Raw genomic sequence first — 19093 nt, 5'->3', positions numbered from 1 at the left:
ATGGCTTAATCTCCAAATTTGTAAGTTCCAGTGCTGCTGGTTTAAGGGACGGAAACATGTTCCTCTCAGAAAAGTGGAAACTCCGACTCAGGGCCTGCAACCATCCCACTGAATTTCCTGGGAACTTGAAACCGAAGCAAGAGTGGGTCGGCGGCCCCCACTCTGGGCTGTGTGCACCCCAGACAGAAGCAGCTGCTGAAGGACAAATGAATCATCACAGGCAACGCCCCTCACTTCCCTTGTTATCTTCTCTTTGAAGAGAAATTTGATTTGACACTCACAGAGGCTTTCAATATCCATTAGGTGGTAAACATTCCACTGGGCGGTTCTTGCACCTGCCCCAGGGTATTCCCAGGGTAATTCCTATTTCTAATGTTCCCTGCTTTCCTAGATCGCTGTCCTTAGAGACTATGCAAATTTCCCAGAAGCTCATGCTATAAAAAAAGTCACATAGCCTATCTTTAGACTCAGTATTGGATTTTCCTGGGGCCTGCTCTGAAGTCTGGGCTCATTCTTGTTAATGTGCATAGCTGTCCCTGAGGCTCCCTGCTGGCAGGGCCCAGAGAAATGACCTCATTCCCTCAAAGTACATGTGACCCACAGCCCCAAATCTCAGCAGAGCTGAGTGGAGCCATGCTCCTGGCCTGTCGTTTTCACCCCTGTCATAATGTGAAACTTGGAACATAATGTTCCACTTAAACTTTGACATCTCTGATTTCAATTCTTTCCCATGCAAAGGTTTGAACTTAGCAGTGCTTCTAATACCCTAGGAGACTGAGGTGACAAGGAGGCAGGCAGATTCCCTGGGAGTAGCTCCCATCCACTCAATGGGCACAGTCTCTCTTTGTCTCCCAAGAGTGTCACCTGTACATCCCAGGTGGTTAGACAGTGACTGTACCCTGGCAGATCAGATTTCAGGGCTCCAGTTGAGTTCAGGGCTTTGAGGGAACGATGCAGGGACAGATCAGTTTGCAGGAAAAAACCTGGTAAGTTGCACAGGCAGGGGATGGAACTATAGGATTTGCTCCCTTGCAGAGACTGGTGAAATAAGGGATGAACAGAATCCCCCCAAAGTGGTTCAAGTTTGTTCTCGGGACAACACACCATTGCTTATGTTCTGGTTCCACACTAAGCTGGAAGGAGCACGTGGGACTTGATGAGAAATAACGTGCAGCTGCGGGGAGCTGCGAGCCAGCAGAGCTGACCTAGACACAGGCCAACGATCCCAGAGAGGCCGTCTGTGTTCACATCCCATAAAAGGAACACTCAAGGACACTTCTAACTCATCCTGTGAGGCCAGTATTATGCTGATACAAAATAACACAAAGCTATCACAAGGCTAGAAAACTACTGAACAGAATCTCTTAGGAATATAGACACAAAAATCCCCCCAAAATACAGCAACATATAAACAAGCCAGAAACATGTAAAAAGGATTATATGCCATCAACTAATAGGATTTATCCTATGACAGCATGGTTGTTCAAACGGCTAAGGATCAATGAATGCAACAAACCATATCAATATATGAAAGAATGAAAATAAAAAATGAACGATCATCTTAAAAGATCCAGAAAAAGCTCTTGATAAAATGCAATAAGCTTTCATAATAAAAATACTCGACAGACTAAAAATAGAAGGATATTTCTTCAACTTGATAAGTAGTTATACAAAAACCATAGCTAACATATTACTCGTGGTGAAAAACTGAATGGGGTCCTCTCTGGTGGCCCAACAGGTTGGGGAACAGCACTATGAAGCCATTGGACAGCTCACAGCATGAGTTCAATCCCCGGCCAGGGATCTGACCCACTTGGCTCAGCAGACCTCTCCTGATCTGTCCACTGCTCCCCTCAACAGTGTATTTTGGTCAGTTTACCTATTCCGCTCCCCACTCTATCTATAGTGAATCCTCTCACCCCTCACATCTCTGGCCTGTACCCCAGTTCTTATGTACATAGACAAACAAACAAACAAATAAATAAAAAAAGAAAAACTGAATTCCTCTCCCTCTCCCTAAGATCAGGAATAAGAATAAGATGAGGATGTCTGCTCTTGTCACTTATATTCAACATTGGGGATAAATTGTTTGATATCGGTCTTGACAAGGAGTTTTTAGATTTGCTGTAGAAAATAAGGCAACCAAAACAAAAATAAACAAGTTGGGCTACATCCAACTAAAAACTTTCTGAATAGTAGGAGAAAGCATTAATAAAATAAAAAAACAACCTATAGAATGGAAGAAAATATTTGTTAATCGCATATGTGATAAAGGATTAGTATCCAGTTATATAAAGAACTCATATAGCAAGGAAATAATTTGATTATACAATGAGCAGAGAAGCAGAATGAACAGTCTTCCAAAGAAAATGGCCAACAGGTACACGAGAAGGTACTTGACATCATTATCATCAGAAATGTGAAGCAAATCCACAATCAGGTATGAGCTCATATATGTTAGAATGACGATTAGCAAAAGGACAAGAGGTAACAAGTGCTGGCAAAGATGTGAATAAAAGGGGACCCAGTGCACATTGATGGGAATGTAACTTGTTATAGCTACTCACTGTAGAAAACAATATGGAGGTTCCTCAAAAATTAAAAATAGAATTCCATATGACCCAACAATCCACTTCTGGCTATATATCCAGTAAAAATGAAAGTTAGATCACAAGGAGAGGTCTCCCTTGCACAGTCAATGCAGCACTTTTCACAAGTCAAGATATGAAAAACAACTGCCTACCCACCGATGAATGCAGACACAGACACAAGAGCACACAGACACGCGGGTGCTGTCCAGTCAGGAGAAGGAAGGAAATCCTTCCCTCTGCGGTGATACGCTTGGGCTGAGGACTCTGTTCCAAGTGAAATGAGATCAAGAAATGCTACGTTATCTCATTTGGAAGTGAAAAAGTCAAGCTCTTAGACATAAACCAGAGAAGTAGTCTTCAGGGGTTGGGGCTTACCAATCTACTAAGAAGCATTTAATTGAGCATTGTGAATTGATGATTTTTTTTATGGCATGTGAATTTTATCTCAATAAGTAGGTGTAAAAATTAAACACAAACATTCTTTAGGACTGGCTGGGGAGAGAGAGGATGTACCTGCTGAACCCCAGCACAGCACCGTGGCTGGGGTCTGCTCTGGCTTGCTGTCAGCCAGGTGTGGCCTCGTCCAGTTTCCAGGCTCTTGCACTGGAATCAAGAAAGGAGCTCTTGGCCCTGCATCGGCCTTGCTGCAGTCGTGAGGCTCGGTGGTGTGTGCTTTTCGGAGCCTTCCTCCTGGGAGGCCCTTTCAGTAACAGGAATATGTACACTCATCAGCTTGGGTGATTTGTAATCTGAAAAGCCCTTTCCCATCTTCCTGGAGAAGCAACTGGACCAGTCCTGAGAGAAGTGTTGCTCTTCCCACCTCCCAGGGTGGGAACCTGAGACCAGAGGCCAGCCAGCGTGCTAGCGGCACATGGAATGGCACCAGGTTTGTGCTCTTTTTGCTTCCAGAGTTCGTCACTTATCAAACATCTTTTCCAGTTTTTGCAGGGAAAGGGAGGTGGCCCAGAGCAGGGACAGTCCTCGGAGTCCTGTTTCTCAGAGAGGATGGTGGCCATCATCACGTCTTTGCAGGGTGGGCAGTGGGGCAGGATGGGAGCCCGGAATGTCTCGGCGGAGAGTCGGAGGAGATGCATGGCATTCGTCCTTCTCTGAGGAGAACCACTTTCTCGCTATCTACCTGGCACAGGCTCTGGTCTATGTGACGCTCTCATTCTGACTTTCTCCCATAGCAGTGAGAGTGCCGGAGGGTTTGACTTTGCTGAGCGGTCAGATCACAGCCAGCCCGGCCTCGAATGGTGCATGTCCCACGCGCTCTCATGACTCATGACCAGCCCAGGGCACCTCGCTGCCTTGCATCACAGGCACATCTCTTCACCTGGGACTCCCAGGGCCCAGTGCCCACCTCACCTCCAAGACATAGTCCGAGCCAAACTCTAGCGCTTGGTTTTACAGAAGTGCTTATTGCATCGGGGCTGACAGCTCAGACGTTACTCTTCCAGGTGTGTTTCTTGTCACCTGGGCTGTTGACATCCTGGGCTGTCAACCTGCAGGTTCTCAGTAGAGAGCTAGTCTGCCTATCCCCTTCTCCTTTTCCCCCACCTTCCTGCCTCACCTGTCCCTCTCTTCCACGTTGAACAAGCATATTATTTGTCAACTATTTTGCTACCAGACCCCGGAGCATGGCGTGGCTGCTGGTCTGCGCGGGGCGTCTCCTGGCGCTGCCGCCGTGGGCTGCACACAGCGGGCTCTGTGTCCTGCGCTGCGGCCCTGCCGGCGGCTTTCAGGATTGTTTAGTTTATGTCATCTACTTGGAATCTTGATGAATTCCCCATGGTGGGGAGGCAGGGCTCTCTCAGCAACACGTCTGCTGCGGACTTCACGTCTGGCCCTGTTTGCCCTGCAGGGAGCACAGAGTGCCATTGTTCCCGGGGCTGCAGCGCCTGCTGTCCAGCGCCAGCCCCAGAGCGTGGAGAGAATGTGGCCCACTGTGGCACTGGGTGTGGTTGAGGCCACGTAGTTTTGCTTCCCTTCCCGTCCTCTAAGCAATCTCGTTTGGGGTGTGATGGCTGCTTTCAACACTCTCCTTGGAGACGCTTCCCTTGCGGGGCATTCCTGGTCCCTTGGAGCTGGATGGGTGGGCCGTGAGTGCTTGTAGAAAGCTGGGCCCTATGTGCAGAGCAAGATGACTTCTCCTGGGGCTGAGGCAGACCTGCATGAGGTGGGAGTGAAGCTCCCTTTTGGGTGCAGCACAAAGCTTTCCACACTCCACGTCCAGGAGGGAAGAACTTGTTCTGGGCTGAGGCTGTTGAGCTTCTGTGGTTCTCTCCAAGCCTCTGCAGGGCCTGCCATACAGCCTGAGGCCCTAAAGGCCCAGACTCCTTGAAGAGCTCACCTGTGACTGCCCTGGAGGACCCTCAGAATCAGGAAACTCCAGGTAGGCCCACCTGTCTCTGCAGAGCCCCAGGCGGGGGCAAACAGCTCAGAAGAGGCCGGTTCCTGTGAGAGAAGCCAGGAAAAGTGGGGCCTGGGGTGCCGGGAGGATGGGGGTGGTGTCAGAGGCTGTCTCCTCTGGCTCACTGTCCTCGTCACCCAGGCCTTCGGTGAGGGAGGGGATGATTCTGACATCTGACATGTTATCTTCAAAGTGCACCTGCTTCTTCTTGGCCAGCAGGCCAGCTGGCTCCAGAGTCAGCTCTGTCAAGGTGTTTGGGTGCTGGTGGGCTCTGGGCCTCTTGGACCCTTTCAGGATGCTCTTCATGTGGAGAAAGAGGGAGCTGGGCCCCTCCTTGAGAGCCCCCTGGAAGGTGTAGGTTTGCTCCGTGTCCCCAGAGCCAGTGGTGCTCACGACACTGCTGGAGGGGTCTGTGTACTGCTCTGGGGAGGCCAGAGCCTCCGGGACAGCCTTGTTCTTCCGCTTGCTCAGCAGGAAGTAGGCCAGGCCAGTGGTGATGAGCATGGAGCCTGGAAGAGAACTGGTGGTTAGGATGCTGGGTGTATCCTGGAGAGAGCCTTGCTCAGACTCCAGGTCAGAGTCCCCATGTCCAAGGCTGAGACTTGTTGCTCTGTGTCTCCTGCCGGGACCCTGGCACCCCCGAGGAGCAGGGGTGGGTGGCCTGCCTGCCCAGCCCGCAGCCTGTACATCTCATCCTCGAGGAGCAGGAGGCCATGGCTGAATCCTTCTCAGGAGTCCACTGCAGGGCCTCATGGAGGGCCTTGAGAGGCTGTGATGGGCAGTTAAGGGAAACTGCTGGAAGGCTGAAGAAGCTGCACATTTCAGCGATGCGTCCCTGGGTGCTGGGCATCCTGGCTTTTGAGATGGGCCCTGGGCAGGAGCAGTGCTCATAGTTGGGGCTAGGGGACAATGAGTTCTAACAGAGTAAGCCATGGATAAAACCCAGGATGTGGGAGTCTGGAGCTTTGGCTTCTATAAACAGAAACCCAGCTGACCAACTGGGTCTAAGAAGTGGGGTGGGAGAGGATGATGAGACTTCTGGGGTCTTTAGGGTTCTAGGATATGGTGCCTTCCAAACCAGGCTGAGGTGTTTGGATGTGAGTGGGTAAGTGCTGGGGAGGGGGGTGGATTTGAGAAGCTCAGTTCACACACTGGCATTGAAAGGAAGCCCTTTGGCAGGCATAGACTTTGGATGCCTGCATGAAGGATGCTTCTTGGGAGATTCCTGCCAATTGAGGAGCATGGAGGCTGGCCTAGAGTTTCCTCGTCTCCACAGTCTAGGCCAGTGGTATCAGTGGGGTCTCTAGAGCCAGCAGGCTTATGAAAGGGGGCTCCCGCCTCTCCTCCTCAGAGCCCCCCCTATCCTGGGGGTACCTTTTCACAGGCTTCCTGGAGCTCCTACCTGGGATGGTCACGTGCCAGACCAGCACAGGGTGCAGGAAGCAGGCCACGGACAGCAGCATGTAGGCCAGGAACTTCTGGAAGCAGCCCAGCCACTGGGCCTTCTCCCATGCTCTGTAGGCCAGGGACCCCGGCTGACACCTGGGGGAGGGAATCTAGGGTCAGCAGGAAGCACCCCAGGAGAGCCCCAGAACATACACCACTATGGGAGACTGGGATTTCTTCCTGCGTGATCATGTTCTTTTTAGCGGCCTCTGGCTGAGTACCCCAGGGCTGAAATCCTCACTGCACCCCTCCGTAGGATCTACACGTTTTCTGAAAGGCCTCCCAGCCCTATCAAGGACAGAGGAAGTTAAAAACTTTCAGGATATTGCAAAGGTAGTGAGGATAGTAGGAGACTTGGGGCCCACGGGAAAGCCACAGTGGATCAAGAGATGTGCAGTAGAGAACACTGCGTGCGGCATGCTGCGGGTTGTGTACTGCACCAGAAGCTTGGCCACGTGTAGGAGAGGCTGGAGCACAGCTGCACCCTGCTTACCATGCCTGCCTCTGCAAAAGATGGCAGCTCAGAGGGGATTTTCTCTAACTGGCATGCAGGGACTACATAAGGACATATAGGCCTGATACTGTGCAGGTTTATTGAGGGTCACTGCTTTCAGGTTACAAAAGAGAAAGGAAAGTGCTTGATTTTAGGCCTTCTCAGTTATCCTCTGAATTCATGTGGAGTGGGGTCCTGCACACTGCCTCCTGCAGGGTTGCTTCACATGTACTGGCCTAGAGCACAGCTGTCAACTGTCATGGTTCATTGGTGCCCCCTGGTGGTCACTCTTTTGTGTGCAGCCCTTGTTTGGGAATGCAGGGAGTTCAGACCAGGTTAAATGCCGCTTTAGGTCCAGGGCTCCTTCCTCCTTGCCCTGAAGAAGTTGCAAGTATCCCCGGACAGTGTGTTGTGCATAGATGTTGTTGCCTTAGGGATGCTGGCCCAAGGGATGGTGGTCCAGAGAGGCAGCTGGTGGCCTTGCGCACCATCAGGACAGTTGGATTTGAGGCTTGGCCTGGCTTTTGCCAACTACTTAGAGACCCACTGAGATAGGTCCTGAGAGTCAAGGCCCAGGATCAGCCTTTAATCACACTGGTGACAACTTTCAAGAAATGACCACTGCTGGGCAGCAAGTGTGTCTCCAAGGTCACGTGACTTCCCTAGCTCCTACGAGGCCTGCACTTCTGTCTCCCACAGAGAGTGGAAAACTGTGGTCCAGCAGGACTTGGAGCCAGGCCTCAAACCCAGCCTTGCACACTGAAAACCACATCTCCCTCAGGGTCCTCACTCCCCAGGGGATGGCTTGGACTGTGGGTACAGCAACTGGTTGCAGCATGGGTACTGGGGAATTCTGGTAGTGGGGGATGGGAGTGGGGAGATAAGCCTGTAAGGAGTATGTCAGGCCACTCTCCTGCTTGGGAGCAGGGAAAGGAGGAACACTGAACCCATAGTCCAAAGCCCATGTCCAGCCTAGGGCGGCCACGCTGCGGCCAGGGGACCTATCCACGCTGCTATGGGGGGCAGGACATCGCCCTGGCCATGGCCAGGTGGAGGCAGCTGGAAGTGTTGGGCCAGGGAGGCGGGCTGGTAGAGGGCCCCTCTGAAAGCAGCGTACTTACTGGAAGCAGAAGCTCAGCAGCCGCGTCACAAAGTAGGCCCCTTCACACAAAGAGACGGCGGCTCCTGTAAATCTATGGTGGAGACAGGTGAGGGGGGCCCAGAACCCTCCGATCCTCCTTTTGCTTTCCCACTGCAAAGTTTGGGACAGTTTTCACTGCCTTCTCAAAGCGACTTGGCCTCCTGGGCATCCTCAACTGGCCATCTGGTCGGGCATTTCCTGACCTAATCCTGTCACCCAGTCACCACCCACCAGGACCTGCCTCAGTGCCAGGGCCTGTGGTGCATTGGGCTGTGGTGGAGGGAGGGGTCAGGGCCAGGGCCCAGAAACAGATGAGCAGGGAGCTACGGGACAGCAGGGACACTCCCTTGCCCCTGACAACCCTGTGGACACTGGCAGGCACGTCTTCTGCCCACTGTCAGCTGGAGGGACACTCACCGTCTGGCTGTGCACCAGGCATTTAAGTAGTCAGCAGGAGCACTTGGTGTCACTCCTCAAGTAGCCCCTGACTTGCTCTCATTCTCTCTGGCCTCCCCTGTATTGTCTGAGTTTGGGCACTGACCCCCAAACCCCTGCGCCAACCTCCCCGTTTTGGTCTCCCTGATTCCCTGTTTCTCCCCTTGCCCACTCCTGTTCTCCACTCAGTCAGCCATGGGCTGCCCCAAGGGTCCCTCTGACCCCTGAACGTGCTGATATTTCTCCTAGTCTAGAAGCTGCGAAAGTGCCTCTGCTCCATGTGTGGCCAGGGACCCCAGTAAGGCGCTTCTGGGGAATACGTAAAATCATAATGCCGTGTCAGCCCCAGATTTAATATAGCAGAATCTTTGGGAATAGAAGTTTCTTTTCTATTTGAGGGTCTCACTGGCCTGCTGAACTGAAAAATTTTCAGCTGCTTTAGAATTTCTAAAGACTTAATTGAATGCCCATATTCTTCTCACTACACAGAAAGCCTGCAAGTACCACAGACAAAGTGGTACTTTTTTTTTTTTGCACAGGCAAAGTGATGGTGATCAGTATATAAAGTTTCATTAGTATTGTTTTTCTCTGCATGACTAGTACTCAGCCTCTACCTTTTCCTACTCTCGCTCAGTGTCTAATGATTGCCCTTCAGCTTTTACATGGTAGTAACTATCACTTATATAATGACCACTATGGGATAGGCTCGTCCTTTGACTTAATGGTCTGACTAAAGGTGTCCCCAGACCAGATGATTTCTTAAAAGTCCCCTCGGCTCCTTCCACCTCTGGGGTAGATTGGAGTGAGCATGGGAAAGGGGGAATACTCTGGGCTAGTCTCTACCGATAGACTCAGGTTAGCCGTGTGAGGTTAGCAGGGAGGACCTGTGTCCACATACTCACAGTAGGTAGAAAGCCAGGCTTCTGAACCGAGCCTGCAGGAAGGTCTCAGTGCCCACGCCGATCAGCACTGGGGGGAGGAGAGGAGGAAGTGAGCCCAGGTGCTTGGCCACAGCGCTGCCCTGGGCTGGGCTCCTTGGCCTCAGTGAGCCTGTGACCCACAGCCTGGGTGGGCTTTTCTGTCTCAGGGAGCAGCAGCTGGGAAGATGCAAGGAGAAAAGAGCCTTCTGGATTGGTCCCTGGTAAATAGAAGGGTTTTCAGCAGAACCCCAGAGCACAGATCCCCCTGTTTCTCAGGCCAGATTATCACAATACCACCCCCAGTGGCCCCAAAGACAGCCCACTACCCTTTCTTCCACATAGCTGCCCTCCTCACTGTCCTGCAGGCCATACCCAAGTGCCCTGGGCTTCAGTGTGTGCCCGTGGGTCGGTGCCCTTGGGTGCCACCCCGCTGCCTTGCCCAGCTGGTGCTCGCTTGCCGCATGGTGGCTGCACTACACACGCACATGCGCTATTGCTTTGCACCCGGTTCTGCTTAAGTCCCTGGGGTCTGCTCTGGCATGAGACGCTTCTCTGGCTGAGCTCTTCCCTGCTCATTCTTGGCAGTTGGAGTGGAGTTCAAGCACCTGAGCTTGTGTTTTTCTGGGGTGGGCTTTGTTCTGGACCCACCTTTGTAGACTTGCTGGCTCCCACTTGTCTCCAGGGGGAGTGTAGGGGTCCACTCTCACAGCTCCACTTAGCCAGCTGCAGCTCTGACCCCATGCACTCACTGATGACACCCCAAGGTAACACTGAGGTGTCCCCAGACCTTCCTCTAGGACCATGTAAATTTGTTCATCAACTTCTTTCTGGCCTAATTAATTTCAGCCCAAGCACCCCCCTGTTTCTCTCTCTCTGGGCTTGGAGGACACAGTCTGAGATCATGTCTTCGCCTCATCTGCCTCCCAGAAAGTCAGGCCTGGGAAGCACACGTGGCGGCCCTGAGTCTGTGGTTCAGGGGGCTGCTTCATTCCCCTCAGTCTGGGTCTGCAGATTTGCGTGGGCTTGTTATGGCGACATGGCCAGCAGATGGCAGGAGAGGGTCTTAGGAACTCAGGCCTTTCCCTGATTGCCCCACTTTGCCATAGAGAGAACTATTTTGACTCCTTTTGACTGAAACAAAGCTTCAGTCTTCAAAGGCGAATTTGGGGAGTGCTCTAGTGGCAGCTTTCCTGTTAAAAAATAAATTAACAATAAAGCAAACAGATTGTTGTTATTACCTGGGTAACTGTGGGAAGTGCTTACCCCATCTGAACTGGGTTTTCTTATCCATGGGGAGTGTAAGGTAGTGTGCAGACCTGCTGCTTGGATTAGAGAACACAGTGAGTCTGAAATGCAGGGTCTTGTGCCTGGTAGATGCCAGTGCCCCCGGGCCTGCCCAGTGCTCGCAGCCTCCAGCTAGCCGCAGCCAGTGGGGTCACCTCCTAAAATCTATTAACCAAAGATGACCGGGGTGGATTCTACAAGCCCAGGCTGGAGGAGGAGAGCAGGGAGAGGAGTCAGAAGTAGGGATCCTCTTCTTACTAAAAGTGGGGAGAATAAAACTCCTGTGTCACTGGGCTGCCTGTGTATACACCACTGAGTGCTCTACCAGTTAGGCCAGTTCTGTGGAGGGGTGTGGGACTGGTCCCCTCATCTGGCACAGCCAGCAAGCAGCAAGGACCTGGGAGGACAGGGGTCTTGCAGGACCTATGGAGGTTCTCATGGGAGCCTGTGATCCTTGGACTTGGGTGTCAGTGATCATCTGCTTTCTGCTTGATTCTGTTGGTTTAGATTTTATGGTCTATTGTACTATTTCCTAGAGTAGGGGTCTAGAAATAGCAAATTTCTGATGATTTTGTTTGTATGAGAAGGTCCTTATTTTCCCCTCATATAAGGAACTGGGATTCATGTCCTTGCAGACAGCCCATGCTTGAAACAATGCTGACTGGCATGAGTTCCTCTGTCTGTCCTCCGCATCTGTCTGTCCACAGAAACAGAGCTTGTGGCACTTCTGAGCATCCCTCTGGGCCTCTTGAAGCTCCGGCCTCAGAGTTCAAGGATGCTGTGTGGTAGCGGGAGATTGCAAGGCTTGATCAGAAAAGCTTCAGTTAGTCTCCTCAAACAAATCATAACTCCTTTCTGCTTTTTCTAGAAAATGAGGATAATAAAAACATGCTTAACTAGCTATGAGCCTCCAGTTTTAGTAAATTATGGCATTTTGTGCAAATGTAGACGGTGGCTAATGGAATTATTAGAGAGGCAGCCTGGTCCGAGCAGTAGTCTCAAGGGGAAGGCAGGGGTTTATTGTCATCCCTGCCTGCCATTAGTGTGTGTTTTCAGTGTAGCTAACAGACTCTCCAATGCCTGATGCTGCTCATTGATTTTCTGTTTCAGGCCCCTGCTGTAGCATGGTTGAGACTAGCAGTCAATGTCTCATCCACCTACTTGCCCTGATTGACAACAACAGCTTACTGCCATAGGCCACTAAGGCTTTGCTCATGTTTCACAGCATTATAGATGATGGACATGTCCACTTCCAAAAGCAGCTTGATTGAGGTATAATTGACACATGACAATCTACATATATTTACATATATCTGCATATGTGACTTGGTAAGTATCCATCAAAACTGAGATAATAAAATATCTACCAACCCCAAAGTTTCCGCTTGTCCTTATAACCCTACCATCTAATCTCCCTTAGTAATCTCTAAGCAAAAATGGGTCTACATTCTGTCACTGGAGATTAGTTTGAATTTTTAAAAAGAAACTTATATAAATGGAGTTATACAGTGTGCACTTTTAAAACATAATTGCTTTGAGATTTGTCCATTTTGTCCACTGGCACTTTTGGGAGATTGTTGCCCCAAAAGATTGTCTCCTTTTTCATAAGGATCCACAGGAGAAATTTTTTCTAGGTCTTAAATTCCCATCAAGATATTTGCCAAGGTATTTGCTTCTCATGCTCTTATTCATGCAAAGAGAATCTGCTTACTCTTCCAATGGTAGCTTTCTGGGTGCCGGAAAGCAGTGGCCTTACCATCTTCTCTCTCCATGTTGCACAAACCGCGTTTCTTTACTTGGTCTCAGGAACACTCAATGTGCCCATTCACAAAGTGGTGGCACCGTGGGAAGTCAGAAGACTGTCAGCATGCAGCTCAGAAGCGAAGGCCACAGGCAGATGAGGGAGACACGTGCTAGGGTTGAGAGACTCAGAGGAGGCCCCAGGAGGGTACCTTAATATCGGCCATTTGTGTTTGTCTATATTCCTTTCTGATAATAGTCCACATTAGACAGTATGCAGCACTGAAGGTGAGCTACCAGATCAAAAAAAAAAAAAAATAAGAGGCCAACATCTTCCTTCTGATTTGATTACGACTGTGGTACAGAAAGAATCAATTTCTTATAGGCTGATTTTAATGGCCCACGTTCAAATTGTGAAGGAAAATCCTACTCAGTTTAAGACCATTGGCATCATCTATGATCATCTACTTGCTGTTTCCTTTATTTTCATCTTCCTTCTCTTTCCACTCTAAGAGAAGAATCCAATACACATGCTGGACAGCCCCCATGTTTGGATATTCCCCTGAAATTAACTAGCACCCAGTGAGAATCTATATTCTAGGCAGTTTGCTGGTTTAGTTTTGTGTTATTGAATGCACCAATGCTAGAGAGTAGATCCAACTGATACTCACATTTAAAGTGAATGGGTCACACACCAAGGCAGTGGTGGAACAGGGCACACACTCCCTCCTCTCAAACACTGCCCTGCGGAGCTTGGCACTGGAGTCTTAGTTTGTCTCTGCAGTCAGACCATGCACTTAGTTAGGGCAAGATGATACCATCCTAATCTACCTGTCTACCTTGCAGAAAGTGGAATTGAGCAAATATATTCCAAATAAATAAATCTTAACTGGAGGTCTTGATTTCATGTTCTAAATCTAAGGAAGAGCTCACAAACAGAAAGAAAGAAACACTTGAAACAAATCACATTGTCTTTCAGCAGAAGAGGGTGAAACAGGGGCAAAGATGTTCATTTCCTCATAAGAAAAATCTGCTAGGAAAAGAAAACAGCCAATATCCACTTGAAGGGTCTGAAAACAACATGGTATTACGCAGGCAATAAATCCACCTGCAGATGTGTGGGAGGGCATAAAGCTTCCTAAATTGTCAGGAAGTGGTCACGGGACATACATTTGAGGAGGATGGAAATTAGCATGGAGGGCCTAGCATGGTTACTTCAGAAGCATTTATTTTTTTAAAAGCTTTGAATTGGGTGAAGGTCAAATTATGCATTTGCTGTACTCTTTAAAAAATAATGAGAACATCTGGGTTTAAATGCTTCTTTTGTCTTAGTCTATATTAGTAAGTCAAGTCTCGCTTTTGAATGCAGTATGGCAAGGAATAGAGCTGTTTGGAATGCGACTCTGTCCTTTAAGTAGAGAGAGGTTAATGGGTCAAAAACCTGGAACAAAACAAAACCCTTAAGTGATTCCAGGTTGATTCAAAGCAGTTGATTTGTGAGAAAGAGTATGATAGCCCGACAAGGGGGCTTGCTCAAAACCGCTCTGTCTCAACCTCAGCTTGTTTCCTGTTGGCTGCCTGCTGCCGTCCTCTTTGGAGCTGCAGGCTGACAGCCCCCATGGGTCCCCGCGCCACCACCCTGTAAGTGGGCAGACTGCACCCAACACCAGACCTGCTCTCAGCTTGCCCTGCGACACTGCCAAGCGACCCGAACATCCTGAGCCTCAGCCTCCTCATTTATAAAATGGGATTAAGCTCAGCTTTTTGCTATCAAGGGAAAGGGGCGTGAAGCCAGCCAAGTGGAAGACAGTTGGGGGGCACGAGACTCTGCTGGCCTACAGACCCTGAGGCTGATTTAAGGGAGGGGCCGTCTAATGCCAGAAACATTTCTGTCTGGATGCAGAATGCCCATGGCCAGTTTTACTTTAGTTTGGAGGAGGTGTTACAGGGTAGCCCAGAGTGGACTGGGCGCCTGTCTGTGGGGCATCCTTCCCCTTAACAGTGGCACTGTGCTGTCTGTGCTCGACACTACTCATGGTGAGGGGAGTCTGAGTGGGGGGGCAGCAATGCACTGGACCACAGATGCCCTAACATAGGCCCGACAGAGGGTGAGCTCAGCCAGCCAGCACCTGTGCAGGGTTTGTGCAGCCACCGCTACTAGGCCTCCTGTGCCGGTGGAGGCCCCAGGGCCTGGGTGTCCTTAGTGTCTCTGACAGTCCCATGTCATACTCCATCTGCAAAGGAGCAGGGAGTCCAGGGAGGAGGCCGCTTGACCCAAAGCTGCCTGGTCCTGGAGAGGAGGGCCAGGGTGACCCTGAGCCTCACACTTACCCTAGCGCCTAGTGACCCCACACTCCTTCCCAGAGGTGCCCAGGGGCCACCTTAGGTCTCATAAGTTTTCTGCAAACTGGCAGCGTCTGCCTGAAGTTTCTTCCTTCTCTAGCAACCATAATTGAGGCCCAGGACTTTTCAACAGAGATTTCAACAGAAAAGAGGCTTAAGGGACTAAGGAATTTGCAAATCTTACACCTTGGATGTAGGCCAGGAGTTCAGGGATGCTGGAAGAAACTTGAGATTTGCCCAAGAGCACCTAAGCCCCTTCTGCTAGCTCCCCACTTGCTCCTGGCACTCTAGAAAGCCCAAGCAAGATTATTGGAAAGCCTGGCCATTAGAAGGCAACTTGTGGGCTATTTTTAGCCTGGATTCTATCAAGACCAAGTGGGAGGCCTCTCCTCAGCATTAACAGCAGCCCTTTCTGCAGAGATAAGAGTTAAGGGAGCAGTATGTACGTGTATGTGTGTGCTGTGGCTTCAGATCCTTTCACTGGCTCACATAAATCAGATTTTTAAGCTGTCTTTAGCTAATCTAGCAGAAGGAGAGATACATCATAAGAGCTTCCCAACAGGAGGCAGGCCCAGAGGAGGTGGGACTCCAACCAGAGCCCAGACACAGAAGCCCCATGTAGGATTATTTCACCTCCTCTGCATGGACACTGGGGCCTACGTGGTGACTATGGTGGTCACTTTGAGGAGGTGACAAGGTAGATCTGAAGGAGGTGACAACCATCTCTTCTCTTAACGTAGTTACCTAGGGCACTTCTCAACTTTTCCTGGTGTGTCTGCTGGATAGGGGTTCCCTGATTTTGGCCAGAGCCCTGGCCTTTTCCAAAGCTGAGAGACCAGGCTCTAGGCTGGCTGTCCCTCTCTTGCAATGTGACCTTGGGTAAGGTCACTGCCTCTACTTAAGCTCAGCTGTTTCATCTGGTAACAGGAGGCCTGGGGTTTGAGCTTCTCCAGCAGTCCTTCCTGTTATAAGCCAGAGTCTAGTTTCTAGAACAGCCCACTAACCAGCCTACCTGGGAGCCTGGCCTGGCACCTTGGGGATGACACAGGTCCCCCTGAGTTCTGAACTGTGTCCTGGGGACTTTTCCCAAGATGTTTGCATCCTCAGCTCTACCTACCTATGCTCAGTTCACGCATTCTTGCTCCTCTAGAACCTCCAGCCAGCAGCTCCAGAAGTCTCTGCTTCACAGATCAGAAGTGTGGTCCCAAAGTCTCTCATGACCACACCTCAGTGAGTGACAGGGCTGGGGCCAGAGCCAGTGCTACCTGGGCCTGGTAAGTGGACATTTCCCATTGCCAAGACCCGGGTGCAAGATTACTATTGTTGCAGGAAAACTGATGACTTGTGTGTGTTCCTTGTCATTAGGGGATGGGGGTCCCAGAGTTTAGGGCTCACTTCCCCCCGACAGGCCCTAGCCATGGGGAGGGGAGTCACAGGGTTAAGGGCTGGGTCTGTGCTGGGAAAGGGAGTAGACAGGGCTCGGGATTGTGGCTGCGACAGTTCAGCTTTAACTGTCTGTCCGTCCTCCCAGAAAGTCCAACAGTTTTATGACCAGGTTCAAGGAAAGAGAAGAAGCCAGCAGTGGAAATTATTTCTCCCTCCAAACTCATTGCACATTGGGGAAACCCCGGCTCCCATGTCCAGCTTTGCAGCTCAGCTGCCCTGGGGGCTGGCAATTCTCTCCTGTAAATGGGGATGTGGTTGGAGTAATGCAAGGGGAGGATCACTGACCTTGCCCCTACACAGTGATGCTCCCACGTCTCACGTTTGCCAAGTCCAACACCTGCCTTAGCCTCCAGCTCCCACCTCTACCTCCCAGCAGACCTGAGGCAGTGAGGCAGGCTCGCTTGACTCACTTCACAGATGGGATGCAGGTGCCATCCCAGGGGCACCTGCACGATGAGCTGCTAAGCAGAGATTTAGCACCCAGCTGCCTTCTGGTTTCCAGCCCCAGGTTCACCCCCCCCCCCACCTGCTGCTGCTCTGCAGAGCAGTGTGTCTTGGGGTCTCAGGAAGAAAAGTGAAGAACAGATGCGCTCAGATATGTCTCCCCCTCCCAGCCTGGCATCTCCCGCCCGCAGGCAGCCCTGTGTGTGGGCAGTTGTGCAGGGAGGTGTCTTACCTGCAGCAGTGGCGAGGCCTAAGAGCCGGCAGGTGTACTCCAGGCCAGTCCAGAACACCTGCAGCTTCATGGTGTGGGGGGCAAAGGCTGGGTCCCCAAGGGAAGGCAGCAGAGGCTCCAGCCCGAGATGCTCCAAGATGCTGGTGTGCAGCGGCAGGATGCAGCAGCCAGTTCCGGGTCCCTGGCCCCTGGGGCGCTGCCTTCCCAAACCAGTCCTGGCCACCACGGGCTGGCCGAGGTGTGAATAGGCCTCACCTTCCTGGCTCAGCGGCCCGTGCCCTTACCAGGCACTCAGCTTAATCATTACCGAGGAAGAGTACCCCGCTGCTCTGCAGCCTGGCTGGCCCGCAGCTGCCGCCTCCTGAGATCAGGCCGATGAGGGCTGGGCCGGAGGCAGCCGGGAGCTGGCAATTAACCATTTCTGGCTGGGAGGAGGGAGACGAGGAGCCAGCCCAGGTCTGAGTGTACTGGGCAGAGCTGAGAAAGTCACACCTGGGTCACAGGCCTTTGGGGTCCACGAGAGGCAGGGGCCGAGGTGAGTCTGTGTGTGCAGGTCCTTGTGTGTGCGTGTGCTGGAGAGAGGGATGTATCTTTAAATCTCCAGTAGAAACTTTTACAAAGCGTTCCCAGCGTCTATTCAGTGTATAGGTGGATTAGAGAGCCTTTGAGTCCGACGGTGGATTTGGACTGAGACCAGACACACTTAGCTCAGGCCCACGCCATGTGTCCAGGACAGGTGATGTGGGAAATCACTACGAGTCCTTGGGACGGGAGCTGCTACATCAATGATTAACTGGGTGACCTTGGCTAAAGATATTTGTGAGCTTAGTAACTTTTGTAGAAGACAAATGACAGAGTTTGGCTGAATGGGTGGTTTTCAAAGTGTGTTCTGAGAATGGGACCAAGAAACCCAGCCTCTACGAGTCAGACAGAGGTGGACTTCTACTCACTCGTAACTTACTAATTAATGTAGGGGATGGAATGATATCACTTTTTTTTTTCCTGAAAATTTCCCCCTTTGTTTATATGGCATAGACAACACAACCAAACCAATGAGGAGAAACACCCCCACCCCAAAGCAAATCCCAGTAGTAATGAGAAAGTCAGGTATAGTCAGTTTTGCTTTTTCCTTTGGTGAAGATGCATATAAAAAATAGGTATCATTGTTATTAAACATTATTTTCATTTGATTGATTAACCTGAGCAAGATTCCACAGTACCCCACATGGACTCTCATTTTTTTTTCACCCATCCCCCTTTTGAATTAATTAAAGAGCCTCTATGTTCCTGTGATCTTTAAGATCAAGTTTAAAATGTGTGATTTGCCGTATATATCTCTTGGGTTACCTACATTAACTTACGGGCAAATGGCGTTCATCAGCATCAGACCCCCCAATTCCTCCGGGTCCGTGATCCCTCTTGCTCCTTTGCCCAAACACTGACTCCCCCGGCCTGCACACTGCCCTGCACAGATGGCACTGCTGCAGTGGGGGGCAGCCGTGCCGCGGGGGACGGTTCTCTTTGAGTTCTTGGGGCGCTCCTGCCTGCCCTGTTGCTTCCTCCTTGCTAATCGCCGCAGCTTTGCTTTTGCCTCTTACTCTTGCTCCCTCAGAAGACGTGGAGTCCATTCAGGTCTCAGTCAGCCTAGTCTGTTCAACCTGTTTCCTGCTCCATCTTGGCGATTCTGGTTTAGGACTGAGCATGTGACCCGGATCTGGTTAGGCAGCTTGGAAGGAGCGTAAGCTGCTGTGCTTCTGGGAACACGTCCCTCATTTTTTTTTTTTTTTTTTAAAGATTTATTTATTTGTGCATACAGAACTGGGGTACAGGCCAGAGGCTCAGGGGCGGTAAGAGGCTTCACCAGAGACAGAGTGGGGAGCAGAACAGGCAGATCGATGAAGTACACTGCTGAGGGGAGCAGTGGGCGGGTCAGGAGAGGTCTGCCACACCATGTGGTCACCTCCAGGGCAGGCGGGAATCAAACTCATGCAGAAGTGGCTTAAGCTTCTTAGTGCTGTGCTTTAACCCGCTGCGCCACCAGGGAGGGCCACGTCCCTCATTTTTAACAAGATGGGCTGTGTAGCTTCCCTGGGGTGAGGTGGGCAGCTGTCTGGTACTGAGGGAGGTGGAAGCAAAGGGCAGCCAGCCCATGGGGACTGCTAGGT

The 19093-nt window shown here is 50.9% G+C and overlaps 1 protein-coding gene across 2 annotated transcripts; it reads right to left on the bottom strand.

The window, feature by feature from the left end:
• Positions 1-2048: 2048 nt before the first annotated feature.
• Positions 2049-17178, bottom strand: TMEM72 (transmembrane protein 72). 2 transcript variants are annotated; one of them, XM_012723879.1, is made up of 5 exons: positions 16929-17178; positions 9422-9616; positions 8065-8136; positions 6407-6546; positions 2049-5513 (listed from the first exon to the last, which is right to left on the bottom strand). In XM_012723879.1, the coding sequence occupies exons 4-5, from the start codon at positions 6465-6467 to the stop codon at positions 5032-5034; spliced, it is 543 nt and encodes a 180-aa protein (XP_012579333.1). In that variant the 5' UTR covers positions 6468-6546; positions 8065-8136; positions 9422-9616; positions 16929-17178; the 3' UTR covers positions 2049-5031. The 2 variants fall into 2 exon arrangements, with proteins under 2 accessions (XP_012579333.1, XP_004680697.1); XM_004680640.2 differs by having other exon boundaries at positions 9422-9488; positions 16929-17081.
• Positions 17179-19093: the final 1915 nt, after the last annotated feature.

This window comes from Condylura cristata, unplaced genomic scaffold, assembly GCF_000260355.1.
Source record: "Condylura cristata isolate star-nosed mole 26May11 unplaced genomic scaffold, ConCri1.0 scaffold00011, whole genome shotgun sequence".
NCBI lineage: Eukaryota > Metazoa > Chordata > Mammalia > Eulipotyphla > Talpidae > Condylura > Condylura cristata.
This window is presented reverse-complemented; position numbering and strand designations above follow the sequence as displayed.

What these genes read in the sequence shown, in the direction of transcription:
- TMEM72 (XM_004680640.2), bottom strand. Translation starts at nt 16,998, where the DNA reads ATGAAGCTGCAGGTGTTCTGGACTGGCCTGGAGTACACCTGCCGGCTC. An exon ending in AGGCCTCGCCACTGCTGCAG is followed by an intron (nt 9,489 to 16,928) that starts GTAAGACACCTC and finishes TCCTCCCCCCAG; the next exon opens with TGCTGATCGGCGTGGGCACT. An exon ending in AGCCTGGCTTTCTACCTACT is followed by an intron (nt 8,137 to 9,421) that starts GTGAGTATGTGG and finishes TCTCCACCATAG; the next exon opens with ATTTACAGGAGCCGCCGTCT.